The 18065-nt window shown below is 36.1% G+C and overlaps 1 protein-coding gene and 1 non-coding gene across 2 annotated transcripts; one reads left to right on the forward strand and one right to left on the reverse strand.

Moving 5' to 3' along the window:
* Positions 1-3655: 3655 nt before the first annotated feature.
* LOC138870292 (uncharacterized) lies at positions 3656-4371 on the reverse strand. Its single transcript, XM_070148084.1, has 2 exons — positions 4059-4371; positions 3656-3993 (listed from the first exon to the last, which is right to left on the reverse strand). Exons 1-2 carry the CDS (start codon positions 4369-4371, stop codon positions 3656-3658), a joined length of 651 nt encoding a protein of 216 aa, XP_070004185.1.
* A 10789-nt stretch (positions 4372-15160) lies between these two features.
* Positions 15161-15234, forward strand: TRNAI-UAU (transfer RNA isoleucine (anticodon UAU)). The gene has a single exon. It is a non-coding gene; the product is annotated as a tRNA-Ile (tRNA).
* The last annotated feature ends 2831 nt before the right edge of the window (positions 15235-18065 follow it).

Here is an 18065-nt window from a genome sequence, read left to right on the forward strand (position 1 = left end):
ACCCACACCCCATTACATTTTGTCCCCCATGCTTGACATAAAGAATTATTCAAAATGTTCAATTCCCAAACTACCCCTCCGACCTTATTGCAATCACCATTTTACCCCTCAACGTACTGCAATTTACCAAACTAACCCATCAGCTATAACCAATTCACCTAATCAATCTCAACCAAAATATAGCCAATATGACCAATTTCCAAACAAATTCAAAGAACAAATCACAAGAACACAGATTCAACAACAAAATACATGATTCAAACTAACTCAACAAATCAAAAACCAAAACATAAACTCACATTAAATCACTAGATTAAAAACGAACTTCAAACAAAGATGAACATGAATTAAATCTATTTTAAACAACAAACATGACAGATTCAAATGATTTAACCAACGTTAATAATTTCTGAAAAAAAATACATAGCACATGAAACAAACTGAAGAAATAATTAATTAAATTTCAATTTGCATCTAACAAATATTAAACTAACAATTTCACATGAACAAACTGAAAAATTAGCAAAACAATGAACACGAACAACAAACATTTCCCGATTTTAGATTTGAGAATATCAAAACGAAATGCGGACAAAAGTAAAACTCAAAACCCACTAACCGGATCGAAACAACGACGAACTTGAACGGAAACAAATCTGCCCGGAAGCTTTGAAACTAAAATAACTCGAATCTGCCCAAAATTTTTGTATGTTTTCCGGTTGATTTTAGGCGATGAAGCAGCAACGTTTGGTCGTAGCAGAAGCCGCAACGTGGTCTGCTTGGTTGACGACGAAGCAGTGGCGATGGGGTGGCTTCGAACCAGCTGCTCGATGGGCAGCAGCAATAGAAGAAGCAGACGATGCAGCAGAAGCAGTGACGAAGCAGACGGCGCAACAACAACTTATGGAGAAGATGCAGCGGCAGCCATGGGAGCTCGAGTTCGAGCTCGATGAAGCTCGTCCATGGCTGGTCGTTTGAAGACGAAGCCGCAACAGTGGCACCGATGGGGTCACTGGAAACGCAGCAGCATGAAGTGAGGAAGAAGAAGCAGTAACGTTGGTTAGAGCTCGACGAAGAAGATGAAGCAAGGGCAACGATGGTGTTATGGTGGAGCTGGGGGCAGCATGGTCGTTGAGCAGCAGGTGAAGCTGAAGACATGGCGACCAACAACTATGCGAGCTCATGCTCGAGCTCGACGAGGCAGCTGAAGATGAAGCAGCGACGATGGTCGTTTGGAGCTCGTTCGACGATGGTGTTGGAGCTTGTTCTGGGCGTGAGGAGGTGGAAAGGCTGCCATGGATGCTTGGGGTGTTTGGAGAAGAAGAAAAGAGGGTGGGGGCGGATAGTTTAGTTTAGGTTTTAGGGTTTTTTGAGTTTGTTTTTTTTTGTTTTTGTTTTGTTTTGGGAAAAATGAAAAATGAAGAGGGGTTGGGTATTGGAGTTATGGGGCGGGCCGGGTCGACCCGTGTGGAGATGGACCAGGTCATGGGGAAGGTTGGGCAATTATTTGGGCCTGTGGTTTGAAATTGAAGAAGAGGCCCAATTCCGAATTTTTTGTATTTTTGCTCTCTTTTCTTCTTTTATTTTTCTAAAACTAAATTCTAATAATCCTTAAATTATTATTAAGAACTAAATTAAGTTATAAAAGCGCAAATTAACTCCCAATAACAATTAACGCACAATTAAGTAATAATTAAGCATAAAATTGTACAATTGGACATTAAATGCTAAAAATGCAAAAGATGCCTATTTTTTGTAATTTTCAATTTTTGTAAAACAAACTTAATTACTAACAATTATAGAATTAAATCCTACATGCAAAATGCGACATATTTTTGTATTTTTTATTAATTTAACAAATAAACATGCACAGACAAATACAAATAATTATCCAAAAATGTCACAAATATTCTCAAAATTGCACACAAAGGAAAATTGTTTTATTTTGGATTTTTTGGGAGTAATGCTCATATAGGGCAAAAATCACGTGCTTACAGCTGCTTGTCTGGAAAGGTTTCCAGAATATCTTCAACCTCAACTGAGTTTTCAGCTCCTTCAAGTCGTGATAGATGAACAGTGACTTGGTTTTCTATGCCCTTATGGTCACGAATTTCGAGGTCGAACTCTTGCAGTAATAGCACCCAATGAATCAGGCGCGGTTTGGACTTCTTCTTCTCAATCAAGTACCTGAGAGCTGCATAATCAGTATATACAATTACCTTAGATCTAATCAGGTATGATCTGAACTTGTCGAATGCAAACACCAAAACTAGCATCTCCTTTTCAATCACAGTGTAGTTCAACTGGGCTCCATTCAGCATTCTACTGGCATAGTATATTGGGTTCATTAGCTTGTCTTTCTGCTGTCCCAGCACTGGCCCCACTGCATAGTCACTGACGTCACACATAAGTTCGCATGGTTGCTCCCAGTCGGGGAAGACAATGATGGGTGTTGTGACTAGACTCTTTTTCAACTCTTCGAATGCTGCCCGGCAATCATCAGAAAACAAGAAAGGGTGATCTTTTTCTAACAACTTACAGAGAGGGTTGACAATTTTTGAGAAGTCTCTTATGAATCTCCGGTAAAAACCAGCATGCCCGAGGAAGCTCCTAATTGCCTTGACTGAAGTGGGGAGTGGCAGCTTTGCTATCACGTCAACTTTAGCACGATCCACCTCGATTCCCTTGCTTGATACCTAGTGTCCCAAGACTATGCCCTCTTGTACCATGAAATGGAACTTCTCTCAATTAAGTACCAGGTTAGTCTCAATACATTTTTTCAATACTCGGATCAGATTTATAAGGCACTCATCGAACGGGTTTCCCACCACTGAGAAATCATCCATGAACACCTCCATTATGTATTCGACCATGTCAGTGAATATGGCCATCATGCACCTTTGGAATGTGGCGGGTGCATTGCATAGGCCAAAGGGCATCCTCTGAAAAGCATAAATGCCATATGGGCAAGTGAAGGAGGCCTTCTCCCTGTCCTCTGGTGCAATGGAGATTTGATTGTACCCTGAGTACCCATCCAAAAAACAGAAGTGGGACCTCCCTGCCAATCTGTCAAGCATCTGATCAATGAAGGGAAGTGGGAAGTAGTCTTTTCGGGTGGCCAGATTTAATTTTCTATAGTCCATGCAAATTCTCCAGCTTGTGACGGTTCTTGTAGAGATCAGCTCATTGTTATCATTTTTGACCACTGTCATCCCACCCTTCTTAGGAACACATTGCACTGGGCTAACCTAGTTGCTGTCAGAGATTGGGAAAATGATTACCGCATCCAATCACTTAATCACTTCTTTCTTCACCACTTCCTTCATGTTGGGGTTCAGCCTTCTTTGGTGTTCCCGGGAAGGTTTGTGTCCCTCTTCCAGCAGAATTTTATACGTACAATATGCCGGGTTAATCCCCTTAATGTCTGCCATGGTCTACCCAATGGCAGTCTTGAACTCCTTGAGTACCTGCAAAAGTTGTTGTGCCTGCACATCTAACAAACTAGATGAGATAATAACAGGTAATGTGTAGTTAGGTCCTAGGAACTCATACCTGAGATGAGCGGGTAGTGGCTTCAATTCCAGCTTTGGTGGTTCTTTTATGGATGGTTTGGCTGGAGGAGTTTCTTTGTTTTCTAAGTGCAGGGGGCTCGAATTTAAGAGTTCTGTCCCCAAAACCCTCTGCCCTCTAAAGCCAACACCCATTCGGTCAAATTTTCCCCATTCACCTCATCTAAATTTACAAGACATGCAGGAAGAGGGTCCTCAATAGTTAACGTCTCATCATCTGCTTCTACGATTACATCCACGGCATCAATAAGAGAACAATTGGCAAATTCACTTGGTCGGCTCATAAATTTCTGCACATTGAATGTTATCTCCTCATCGTTCAACCTCATCTTGAGATCCCTAGTTTCACAATCAATGAGAGCACTCCCTGTGGCCAAGAATGGCCTTCCCAAAATTATGAGAATTTCTTCATCCACTTTGCAATCTAGAATCATAAAATTTGCAGGGAACACAAATTTCCCTACCTGAATCAACACTGATCCAAGATACCAGAGGGTCTTTTCACGGTCCTGTCAGTTAGCTGCAACAACATAGACATGGGTCTAGCTCTTCCAATCCCCAACCTCTTATGGATCGCCAGGGGCATTAGATTTATGCTAGCCCCCAAATCACAAAGTATCTTGGCAAAAGCAAAGTTACCAATGGTGCAGGGAATTGTGAAACTCCCTGGGTCAGACAGCTTCTCATCAACTGGTCTAGTCACCACAGCACTGCAGGTTTGAGTAAGAGTCACTGTGGCCAAGTCTTGGAAATCGAATTTTTGGGACATCAAGTCCTTCATCATTTTTGCATAACCAGGCATCTCCTTCAAAGCATCAATCAATGGAATATTTACCTGGATTTGTTTCAGCATCTCCAAGAATTTCTTGTATTGTTCCTCTTTCTGGTACTTTACCAGCCTCTATGGGAATGGTACTGGAGGTCTCTTCTTCCCAATGATTTGGGTATTTTCTTTGTCAGATACCACCTCAACTACCGGTTCCTGGGCTGCCTCATCTTCTTTATCAGGCTCAATCTTTGTGTTGGGTTCTTCCTAGGCAGGTTGTACTGTAACCCCTGTCAGTTTTGTTGAATCATCTACCTTAATGGGCACTGGTATAAGTGTCTCAGCTTGTCTGCTTTCTCGAGCCCTGTCTTGCTCCAAGTCTAAGTCTTTGCCATTACGTAGACTCACTACCATCAGTTGCTTCGGGCCTTGATCTTTTGGGTTTATTTGAGTGTCTGCAGGCAATGTCCCATGAGGACAATTATTCAAAGACATCGAAATCTGGCCCATCTGCACTTCAATATTCTTTATAGCTGACTCATACGCATCTACTCTTTCACTCATTTTTACATTTGACCTAATAACCTGCTGCTGAGGAGGATGATAACCCTGCTGCTGATTCTGATTGTTATATCCCTGTGGCCTTTGGTAAGGCGCCATATTTGAGGTCGCATACCTCCCATATTTCCATTGTTGAGCTGTGGCTGGAATGGCCTGTATGACTGAATTTGTTGGCCCCAATTCTGACTACCCTATCTCTGGCCCCCATAATTAGACACATAATTCATGTCCTCAGGGTAATAATGATGCTCACTTTCTGCATTCCATTGGTTACCAATTGGCTGACTAACGCAAGATGTGCATAAGCCCCCATTAGTAGTATCTACAATGTGTATCTACTGCTTCTGCCCTGACTCTTCCACCTTTTTGGTGAGTATACTCATATGTGTCATTAATATGGCCATATTTTCAGCAAGAGTGTTGGATGGATCTAAGGGCACTGAGTGAACTACTGGAGTGATAGGTGCATTCCTGGTTGTCCACCACGAATTCTGTGCTATCTTGTCAAGCAGGCCCTGGGTTTCTCTCCATGTTTTGCTCAAGAATGCTCCACCAGCTAAAACATCAACATTACCCTTCACGTTATCTGTCAAACCCATGTAAAACCACTACCCCAACATCTGATCTGGAATACCGTGGTGTGGACATATAACCAACATCCCTTTGAATTGTTCCCATGTTTCTTGCAGTGTCTCCATTGATTTATGTTTGAAACTCAAAATTTCATCAATTTGTTGAGCAGTATTGTTGGGTGGATGAAACTTGTTCACAAATTGCTTTACTAACTCCTCCCAAGTCGTTATGAAATTAATAGGGAGTGAGTTTAGCCAAGTCTGGGCAGCTCCTGTCACTGAGAATGGAAACAACAACAGCTTTATTGCTTCCTGAGTTACGTTGGGCTGCCTTTGAGTTTTGCAGATTGACAGAAAATTCTTCAAGTGCTGTTAAGGATCTTCGATGTGTGACCCCGAAAATAGTCCCTTGTTTTGCAACAAGTGCAACATGTTATTCGTGATTTGAAATGACTCGGCCTGTATCTTCGAGACTAATATTGTTGTGGCCAAGTTCTCTGTTATGGGTTATGCCCAGTCATATAGAGCAGCCTCTGGCATAAGAGGTGCCACTGGCGCTAATGGCGCAGCTGGGTCTAACAAATTATCCTCCATGTCTGGTTCGAGTTGTTCAGTTGATTGTTGTTGTTTGTTTTTCAGGTTGGCCTGATTCAAGGCCTTGAAAATTTTCTCAGGATCTGATAATGCTTCAAATACTTCACCAGTTCTCGATGAGTTTCTAGGCATGCACCTATGCAACCAAGTCAACGAACGTTAAAAGTTCAATGTATAGATTGAAAATGAAGAAAACTGACTACACTAAGAATTTTTGTATTTCTTTCAACTGTAATTGATAACACCATTAATTCCCCGACAATGGTGCCAAAATTTGATCACGCCCAACTATGCTTTATAAAAAGGACAAAGCGGTCGTTACAAATATAATTCAAGTATTTAGCCCAGAGTTGAATCTTCAGAGAATTAACCCATCAATTACTTTTGTTAGACTCACTAAATTCTTTGTAATCAACTTCCCAGATATTTAAATAACAATTGGTGATGGTTTAACTAACTATAACTCAATAAAAACAAGTAAACTAACAGCTAACTATGATTGAGTTATAAACAAATAAGAGAAGGATCTAAGATTATGATTTCCCCTATTGATGGAATCTCTTCTTGTTATGTTTCGCATTGATTTGCCTAATCGTCTCTATCAATCATGAGCACTGTTATTACCGTAAATCTCTCCTGAATAATCACGACAATTTACTATACGCAGTCTCTCGAGTTACGCTAGCTAGCTTTTATTACAGCTCACTTTAGATCGCGCCTTAAGGCTTCGTTATCCCTAATCCCGCATTTAAACCCTCGGTTATTGACCCCTAATATACTTTGGAAGTGGCGTTGTTCAATAATTACCTAAATATGCACTCTCTCCTGAGTAATACATACTAAATAGGCACAGCCAATTGAGGATCCTATCAATTAACTACAACAAAAACATAGTTGAACAAATAGAGATTAAACTGGGCAAACTATATTAACATAACATGAAGTTCATCCTTTAACATGTTCCATCAAAACCCTAGACTAAATATTTAGCTACTCATAGCAAGGCAAGATAAAACCACAAAAGTATCCACAATGTGCAAATAAAGATAACAAAGAGAAGATTGAAAAACTCTAATGGTTGATTGCTTTTCTCACACTTGTTCTTGCCTCTAATTCAGCCTAAAAACCTTGATAATGTCCCTTTGGGCGAGCTGGACCTCTTATAGGTTAAGTGTTACCCCCAAACTTCCAAGTTTACCCCTGAATAATATTTTTCCGAACTGGACTAGAGCGATCGCGCTAGTGGGTGCGCTATTGACCGCGCATATGACATAGTATTCTTCCTCGAACTCCTGGGCTAGCGCGGTCGCGCTAGTGGGCGCGCTAGTAGATCATTATTTCAGCTCTTCTTTTCTCTCTTCTTTCAACGTACTCAGCTCCGAAGGGCTTCCCTTGCTGCAATTTAGCTCCAAATACAGTCCTAAGTTCTCGTACGCACTGCTCGCTCATGCAAAACATGAAATTCACAATTAGAGCCAATTTATCATCATTTAACTATCCTACAACAGTGAAACATAGTCAAGTTGGGGCATAAACAGTCGCCAAATTACATGAATCTAACATATTATCAGTAAAATTGATAAAAGGAATTTGAGTTTGAAATTTGGAATGAAGAAATCTCTAATATATAGCTTTTTGCTTAATAAATCATACACAAAGCGAATTTAAAATAGTACACCTTATATATTAATTAGGGGTCTACATCTCTCCCAACCCCCCAAATTTGACTAAGTTTTGAATTATCTAATCTTGTAATCTTATGGAGTTGTAGTCTAGAGTTGTGTTCGATCGATTATGTCAAGTCTCATTGACAGGTTATTCCCACCTAGTCTCTTCCGTTTTCCTACTGGCCCTATGAAGGGAAGAAAGCTCTAGAGCTGAAGTTCGCCAGTTACAAAATAAAAACTTCAGCTCTAGAGCTGAAGTTTGCCAGTTACAAAACAAAAACTTAAGCTCTAGAGCTGAAGTTCGCCAGTTACAAACAAAAACTTCAGCTCTAGAGCTGATGTTTGTCAGTTACAAAACAAAAACTTCAGCTCTAGAGCTGAAGTTCGCCATCACACTAGCTACTTCGGGCCCGTCTACTAGAATGCTGAAGTTTTGCGTGATTGTCTTTGCTACTTCAGCCCCGTATGCTGAAGTTATGCGAAAAAGCGGGTACGCTTGCATTTTTTTTGCAAAGCGGGCACAAGTTAAACGTGACACAAAAAGCGGGTATAGATGCAAATGCCCCTCACATCACACCTCTTTGGCTGCGGCCCTTCCATGGACCCTATGATAATACTAGATGCTTTTTGCAACGGGCTGTCCTTTTTTTTAAGCATTCAACAAGAAGTAAATTATTTTATTTTAAATCCTTATATTACAATCCCGACATAATTAATTCATGCATAATTTCTTTCTTAACCAAATGACCCCAAATGGCATGAATAAAGTAGGTGGAAGTAACCTTCATATATATATATATATATATATATATATGGTCCCTGTCAAAACCTAATAAAGGAGTAGTAACAATTGACAAAACAATAAATTCAACTTTTCCTCACTTTATAATTGAGTCAAGTAATTAGGTATGGAACAATGAAAATTGTCTCGCTAAATTTGGAGTTAAATTAGTTATGGGAAAGTAAAATTGCCTTGTTAAAGAAACTTGAAAATAAAGGTGGAATAATTTTGAAAAGTCTGGTCCTCTTCCAATTTATGCTTATACATATTGTCGTACTACTACTAAATTATTGGCTAAATCCTCGGCATAGTTGTCTGGAGTTTATAATGTGTTTAGAAGATAATATATTATTATAAACAAATTTTAGTTGCAAAATAATATATAGAGAAAATTTATCGAGTGAACATTCATAGGTAGATAGACTCATTGACTTTTTGATGAATTTATATATATATAATAAGTATCTAGGTTAGTCTCACTCAATTTTAATTTTATTGTATCAACATTACAAGCTATTTTTGTAATGAAAAATTCACTCAAATTTACCTAAGTATTAAAACTATTTAAAGTCACACAATTTCACTTAAGTATCATATAAAGTCACGAGGAGAAAATAAATGAGACATCGTAACATTAGACCTAATATTATTTGTATGCTAATTCAGCAAAGTTGGTTCTAAGAAAGTATCTAGCAATTCTCTATGATTTTTAGGTAATTAAGCTGATTGACTTTTTCGTTACAAAAAAATAGCTTAATAATGATATAAAATAAAAATTGAATAATAACTCAGGAAATTATCCTGAGTTGGTGATCTGAAATAAACGATAAGTAGCTTGATGTATATATGTACTGAAAGTATAAAAAAAATATTTAGTAACTTAAGTTCTATTATGCGGAAGTATCGGAACCAATTGTACGGTGAACTAGGTGTCATCATTTTCAACTAACAAAAATCAGAAAATCTATGGGCAGACGAAATTAAACAAAACTGCCTCAGATTCATACGCCTCTTGTATCGGGGTTGAGGTGGGTGGTGTAGAAAAATGAAAAAAATAGAAAATAGAAAACAAAAACATAAAATATAAAAAAAAGTAAAAAAAATATATTTTGGAGGTGGTATATAGGCGGGGGAGGGGGAGGGGGAGGGGTAGAGTGGTGCAGAAAAACAAAAACAAAAAAAAATTGAAAATACAATTTTTTTTTTGATGGGGTTTATGGTGGGGGGGTAGGGGTAGGGGTAGGGAGGGTGGGTGGTGCAGAAAAATAAAAAAATAGAAAATTAAAAATACAAAAGAAAAGTAAAATTTTTTTTTGAGGGGGTTTGCGGGGTTGGGGTGGTACAGAAAAATAAAACAAAAACAGAAAATTGAAAATAAAAAAAAGAGTAAATTTTTTTTTGAGGGGGTTTGCGGGAGGGGGAGGGTGCAAAAAAACAAAAAAAATTGAAAATTGAAAATAAAAAAAGAAAAAAGAAAAAAAAATTAAGGGGGTTTGGAGGAGGATAGGAGGTAGGGTGGGTGGGTGATGCAGAAAAACAAAAGAATAGAAAATTGAAAATACAAAAAAAAAATATGTTTGTAGCTCAACCCATTAATCTCTGGACGGGTTAAATTGGTTTGAGCTCAAATTGTCACCCCTAATATTTACCAGATATCTCGAGTTTGAGTCCTAAGAGCATATCCCTTTTTATGAGCTTACACGGAGCGAATGTTAATCAATCAAAGCCTCAAAAGCAAGTATCAAATATCGGATAAAAAACCTAAAACAACAAGAGATGTTAGTGTTGGTAAATTTGGCAAACAGTCAAAAGGAAAGGAAATAAAAAATTAACCTTAGTTGCTAGCTAGTTGGTAATTAAAACTTACCTAAAAGAGAACCTCTTAACTTAAAATATTTACTATTTGTGATCTGAATTTATAAATTTAGAGGTGTCAAGGAATATGAATGTAGCTAGTATGGTGGAATGATCATGGTAAAAGGAGTAAATAGCATTTTTATTCTTTTTTGGTGAAACTTACTGTCAATATTTTCATTTTAAGTGTCACCCGTAATGAGAAACTTTTTTCACTTTTTGACATGCCATAATAATAATGGCAAACATCTTTAGGTCAAGGTTTTGAGGGGCCACCAATGATTCAGCACCAAGAATATCATAGTACTATATAAATCGTCAGCTAAAATATCTAGTTTCAGATAAATAAATAAAAAAGGTGAAAAAGTAGTTGAAAACAGAAAAAGATGTTTTTCTAGATTGATATGATTGGAAGGTGTTTGCAAATTTTCTCCCAAACACTGAAAATTTAACTAATGAAGGAATAAATTATGTACACCCTATATTGGTAGTAAGTACTAGGGTGTACAAAAGAAACCGACAAACCGTACCAACCTGATAATTCGAGTTAAATCGAGAAAAAAAACCCGACTATGGTTTGGTATTAGAAAAAAAATCCGACCATAATTGATTTGGTTTAGTTTTAACTAAAGAAAGTCAAACTGAAACCAAACCAACCCGACATTATATATATAAATTTTTTAGATATATTTAATATATAAATATATTTATTGTGATGTAATTTATAAATATTTCTTAAATTTTTTTATAATTTTATCTTTTAAGGTATTATTTCAAGGTTGGACTTAGAACTTTTGAATGTTCCAATAAGTTTTATAGCCATTTTCTTTTTAGTCTTTCCTTGCAATGAACCGAAAGGTGAGAGGCAGGGCTCGAGTAGTAAACTAAATAATGCTAACAAAAGCCTAAACCAAAATCAAATCAATATTAATGCTAACAAAAAACATTCAATTCAATACTATGAACGAGAATGTATTGGATATCTATATTTTGTTTTGCAATAATTTAGATAAAAATGCATAACCTATTTTTATTTTTTCTTTAGCGTTTAGTCATGTAATTAATACTCCCTTATTAGTCTACTTATTTTATCATGACTTAGTACTTTTAGATTATGTTTATTTTTATTGTGGGTTTTTAATTAGCAATATTTATATTACATAATTTTATTGTCTTTATTGTTGAATATTTTAGGATAATGCCATGACACATCTCATATTTTGTGTTATTTTCTTGAAAAATACTTTATATAGTTGTATCTTACTAGGATTAAAGAAATATTTTTGAGCACAATTTATATGTTTTATTCTACGAAGATTTTACCGGGAAAAAAAAACCCGAATAATCCGAGAAAAATCGAGAGTGAAAAACCTGAATTTTATTGATTTGGTTTGGTCTTTAAATTTAATAACCTGATATAATTGGTTTGATTTGATAATTGTAAAATCCGAACCAACCCGATCTATATACACCCCTAGCAAGTACTATTCCCTTCATACCGTCTCAATTAATGTGATAGTTTTTGACTCAATAAGAAAATAAAAAATTTAAAGTTAAATTATTTTTAAATAAGAAAATATAATTTTCTTTTTGGACTGACTAAAAACAAAAGATGTCACATAAATTCGGATAAATAAAATATTCGAATAGTGGAACCCCAAAATAGTGTCGAAAAATGGATGGGAAACAAAAGAAAAAAGAAAATGTAGCGTGGTTCTAAAACAAGACCAGCTAATACTAGGATGTATTATTTTAGTTTAAAGTTAAATGAGTCTATCAGTGTCCACCAAATGACCTTATAAAGTGGTACTCCATATACTATTCCCAATGTTATAGTTTATGGTCTACGTAGCCAATTGTGTACGCATTTAATTAATATAATACTATATGTTAAAAACCAGTGGAAGGTTTTGATGGTTTGTGACCATTGATGATGGCCTGACCATTTGACTAACTCATATATATACCATCTCTTTCTTTTACCTTTTCTTTAATAGTTTCAATTGTACGACTCCCTATGGAAGTTTGAAAACAAGGCTCTGATGCATAGGACTTAGGTAAGGGCCGCACTCTTAGGAATTTGATGACAATCTACCTTAATGTAAGCATTGGTGACTGCTTCCATGGCACAAACCCATGACCTATAAATCACACGAAAATAACTTTATCATTGCTATAAGGTTTCCGTTCAAGATCTTTGGAAGCAAATAAAAAAGAGAAAAAAGTGTTCTGGAGGAGATATTTGTGGTTTAGTGATACAATATTATTCTTTTTTTATTCCTTACTCGGTGTTTGATACCCGTTTTGAAGCTCGACTAATCAGGAATTGCGTCGATAAGTCCCATTTAGGAGGGTAAAGCGTCCCCTACAAAAAATAACTCCATATCCAGGTCTCAAGTCTAAAACCTCTTATTAAAGATGGTAGAATATTTGTTTTTCCCTATAGCCTTTGGTGACTAATGCAATATTTTCATAAGAGGATTAAGTTAATCTAGTGTTGTTAGAGCACTTTGCTAATGATTCAATCATTTCCAACTAACCATCTTGATGGATAATTTAAAAAATGAAGGAACAATATGTGGGATTTGGACCTTTTCTTCGTTTAGGACATGTGTAAGGCCAGATGACATAGTTCTAACTATTTATACATGTATTAATGTTCATCTTGTCTCAATCACCTTATAATTGTGTCAATTATGATAAAGTTCATGATTTAGGTTCAATTATAATCTTTGACGTGATAGGAGTGTGCCAAGAAAAATGGAATCATTTGATATTTCCAAATACAATAAACTTATGATGTATTATAATATGTGAAGACTGAAGACTATATAATTCAATCAATGTTTGTTGATAATTATGTTGTTTACATCAACCCATTAAAAAATTCTTCATTTTGGCCCTTCTTCAGAAAATCGTTTCATCATAAGAATATTTTTTAGTCGTAATAATAAAAGGTAGGTACAACTTTCTCATGTGTTATCCAAAATTGTTCGATTTTGTTATCCGTTTCACTTTTGGTCCATTCATATTCTTATTATCGACAAATTATTTTGTATTTGCCTTGCCATAAAAAGATATCCAATGTGAAATGTGTAGACTCCATTTATAGAGATACAACATATGACATAGGTTGATGCACATTTCATACTTTGTACACAAACCTATATAATTTTTTTATTACATCAGGGAGGAGCTGAAAAGGGAATGCTAAATTAGAGGAGATTTGAATTCTACACGTCAATTGTGGAAGGCAGGTGGTGAGCTAGCTTCAAATCCTGCCATATTAACACAAATAATAAGACAAGCTATGAGTCCAATGATAAATTTAGAATTCATAAATTTTAAATTCCGACTCTTAATGTAGTAAACATGCCTATTCTTCATTTCATCTTTTGGCAAAAATCATCCTTAAATTGTAACTCAAAGCAAGGGTACATCCTTGTCTTATCCTAATAAACAAAAACCATCCTTATACTATTTAAACAATTGCAAGAATCATTCTTCCGTTAAATTTTATCACAAAAACTAACAGCATCATCAAAAGATCATGTCCATCACGTGTTTTTCCCCTCAATTTTTCAATATTGTCCCTCCTACCCAATCGTCTTCCACCTTTGCCAAAAAGGACTAAGACTTCAAAACTAGAAGTTTCTTTCCATATGAACTTCACACCCAACTATGGTATGATAGTTGGAACTCTCTGATCTCATGCTATACTATTTCTTGCTACCTTCCTTTTGGAGAGGAAAGTGCAAAGCCTTTAAAAATAGTGGAAGAGTTTTGACTTTCTATGCAACATCATGTATTTCATTGCACGTACGGTAGATTTTGATATTATATCTTTAATTTGAGGTGATGATGCAAGGTTTGTTTTTAAAATGTGACTCCAACTTCGGTTTAGCTCAACTATTGTGAAACCACTCACTCCGACAAATGGAAGAGAACTAATCTAGTTTCAGACTTTCAGGTTCTTGATTTAGAGCTAGAACCTTTTAATTTTTCTCATTTATAGGTAGACTAATAAAACTGACACAAAGAGAATCGGCACCCTCATCAAAGCTCCGCACAAATATAAGATTTTACATGATCATAATGCACTTCCACCTCAAGGTTGTGTCAATCTCTTGTTATCATCTGCTTGTTATAAGAAGACAACTTAAGGAGAAGTTATTTCAGTGTAGGCCATTTTTGTTCATTAAATAACAGCAACTTTAAAGAAGAAATAAGCAGCAACTAGTTCATCCTACTAGTTTTCTTGAAGAAGAAGAAGAAGAAAGGGAGGAAACAACAATTAAGAAGGAAAAAGAAGACGGTCAGCACGTTCTTGGAAAAGTCGATTGGGCAGGAGGGACAATATTGGAAAATTGAGGGGAAAAGACACGTGATGGACATGGTCTTTTGACGATGCTTAGTTTTTGTGATAAAATTTAACGGAAGGATGATTCTTGCAACTTTTTAGATAGTATAAGGATGATTTTTTATTTACTAGGATAAGACAAGGATGTACCCGTGGTTGAGCCATAGTTTAAGGATGATTTTTGCCAAAAACTCCTAGAGTTTCTAAGTTACCAATCTAAATATGTTGACACTTCTATGCAATGAAAGATTAATTAGAAAAGCTTTAATTATAAGCAAAGTACGTAGACGTACCGAAGCTATGATCAGCTAATTATACTCCATTCAACTAACTTTTGGAGAAAACTAAGTTTACAGAAAAACTAACTCAGTAAGATCTGAATCGAGTCTACACTGTTTCAAGTATCTATAAAACAGTTAAGGTAATAGATTGCACAGGTCCCGTAGCTCAGTTGGTTAGAGCGTTGGTCTTATGAGCCGAAGGTCGCGGGTTCGAGCCCCGCCGGGACCACATCTTTTTTGGCTTCATATTTATTCACCTAATCAAACAAGTGAAATATCTAGAATATACTCATGTACTAAGATTTGAAATATAGACCTTAATGCAAACTAAAAACCTTCATTAATATCCTTTAGTTGAGTTTCACTCAAACTTGGGTTGTGTTTTTATATAAGAAAGAAGGGTCTCTTTCTTTTAATGTTACTCTGTTGGGGATAAAATGGTAGTAGTAGTTGAATTTTTCTTTGCATCGTTCATTATACCACTTATGCAGTTGATATACGTTGCCTCTTTGAGCAATCTTCAATTTGATGGTTCCTAGTCATGTTATCCTCATTTAACGTACAATATTCACCTTGAAATTCAAATTAAAATGCAAGTTAAAAGAGAATGGCTTGATTGATTGCTCGATTGTTTCACGAGGTAACTCATTCTCTCAAGAAAATGAGACCATAAAGCTGAGGCGGGTTAATTATGCTTTTAACTACGGGTTCGATCCAACTCAGTATTTGTACATAATATGGATATATATGTAAAAAGGTATAATGAGTTATGTTGTAAATGAAAACTCTACCATGAAGCTCAGATATTGAAAGAAAAATTCTGGAGTTTGACATGGAGAATGAGAAGAATACTATGAAACTTTATTTCCTGGGAAATTACATCCAATGACCTTGAAAATGGATGGTTTTGACTTTTTGACCCCGCTTTTCTTATGGACAAATTTTCAAAGTCAAAAATCAAAAGTATTGCTCATGGGTCAAAAAAATTAATAGTGGCACCGAAATGTCCTATTTGTGCAAATCACAGTTGGTGTTGTGTGTGCGCTAGGCCTTTGTTTGCCTAGCACCGCCTTTGTGACTTTGGGCTTCATATTTATTCGCCTAAGCAAAGAAGAGTTGGGATACATTAGACATTATTCTATAATGGATTATTATCAGTACCTAACATTCTAGGGGGAAGTGCGCGGTTAGCCACTAATAAGACATGTATTTACTTTTAAGCCACTGCTTAAAATGTCTTTAGTCTTTAGCCACTGCTTTAATAAATTTTACTTGCCCGGACGAAAATACCCTTCCGCTCATAAAGTTCAGGACCAAGTGTCCTTAGTTTTTGAACTTGAAACTCTAAGTTCAGGACTTTAGGACTAAATGTCCTTAACTTTTGAACTTACAAGTCTAAGTTCACGACTACATGTCCTTAACTTTTGAACTTGGAACTCAAAGTTCAGGATCACATGTCTTTAATTTCTGTGCTTGTAACTCTAAGTTAAGGACTACTTGTCCTTAACTTTTGAACTTGTAAGTCTAAGTTCAGGACCTATTGTCCTTAACTTTTGAGCTTGTTAGTATAAGTTCAGGACCAGGTGTCCTTAACTTTGAACTTGTAACTGTAAGTTCAGGACCAAATGTCCTTAATTTTTGAGCTTGTTAGTCTAAGTTCAGGACTTCAAGACATATTGTCCTTAACTTTTGAGCTTGTAACTGTAAGTTCAGGACCTATTGTCCTTAACTTTTGAGATTGTTAGTCTAAGTTAAGAACCAAATATCCTTAATTTTTGAACTTCCAACTCTAAATTCAGGACCAATTATCCTTTACACATTTAACTCCTTAATCTGAATTTGTACCTCCAAATTCCAATGATATAAGTTTCTCTATTGGCCACTCATTTACTTGTTCCACTACAACCAACTATTGCGTAGCAGAACTGTCACTAATCATAAACAATTTAGCCCATAACAGCAAGAAATCATATTTGATGCAAGTAGTGGTTATTTATTACTACTAGTGTTCTTTGCTTTAAAGAGTGAGTAAGATTTGAAATGCTTTTCAGTAGCATAAGTACTCAAAAGTCCAATCGAACCAATAGCCAAGTAAGTAGGTGATTTTTAAAGTTACAAGGCTTATCTATGAACATAGGCATGCATCGAACTTGAGAGAGAAAGTGAGGATTTGGGAAAAACAATAATGGAAGAAAGGGTAAAAATATCTTTTTATATTAATTTTAATAGAGTAGTGGCTATTTTTGCTCAATATTAGAATTGTTGGATAAAAATTAAATATCACCTCAAATAGTGGCTACCCCACGCCATTTTTACTAAATTGACACCTACATTTACACCCAAATTTGGAAGTTGACTCTTGTAGTTCTGTTTTTACCATTTTAACACCTTAACTTGGCGAAATGACATATATATATATAAGAATATGAAAGAAAAGAAAAATGCAACACTTTTGTGAAGCTTGGGGTGACTAGTGAATAGGCTTTTTGGCCGTATCGATTGTACCGAATACGATTAAGAAGAAATACTGAAATATAGAAAAATAGAATGCGCAGATTCGAATTCAAGACCTCCCCTAATTAAGCGAGTGGTTTAATCAATAAAGTGTTGTATACTAAGAGTCCACCGAACTGTATAGAGAACCTGGTTCTCTGATCTATTAGTTCCCATAGAACACACACACAACAGTAAGTAAATAACACAACAATATTTTATGTGAAAAATTCTCAGCTCACAGGATTAAAAATCACGACCTATACTCGTAGGATTTCAACTTCACTAACCGAGCAACTGTAGATTACAACCTATTTTAACCTAGAAATTAAACTCTTAATCTCTCACCTACTTGCAATAACTCTATTGCAAGGCTCTTTGTAACAATTCTATTACAAAGTTCACCACTTTGACTAACTCTAGTCAAGTACACACAAGGTTTATGATTTACAAAGATATCCTACGAGATACTTCTAACTAAGATGAGTAGGAATTACAAGTGAATAACATTAACAAAATTACAACAATACTAATGATACAAGATGAACTCAGTGCTGGGATCTGGTC

Source organism: Nicotiana sylvestris, chromosome 6, assembly GCF_000393655.2.
Source record: "Nicotiana sylvestris chromosome 6, ASM39365v2, whole genome shotgun sequence".
Taxonomy (NCBI): domain Eukaryota; kingdom Viridiplantae; phylum Streptophyta; class Magnoliopsida; order Solanales; family Solanaceae; genus Nicotiana; species Nicotiana sylvestris.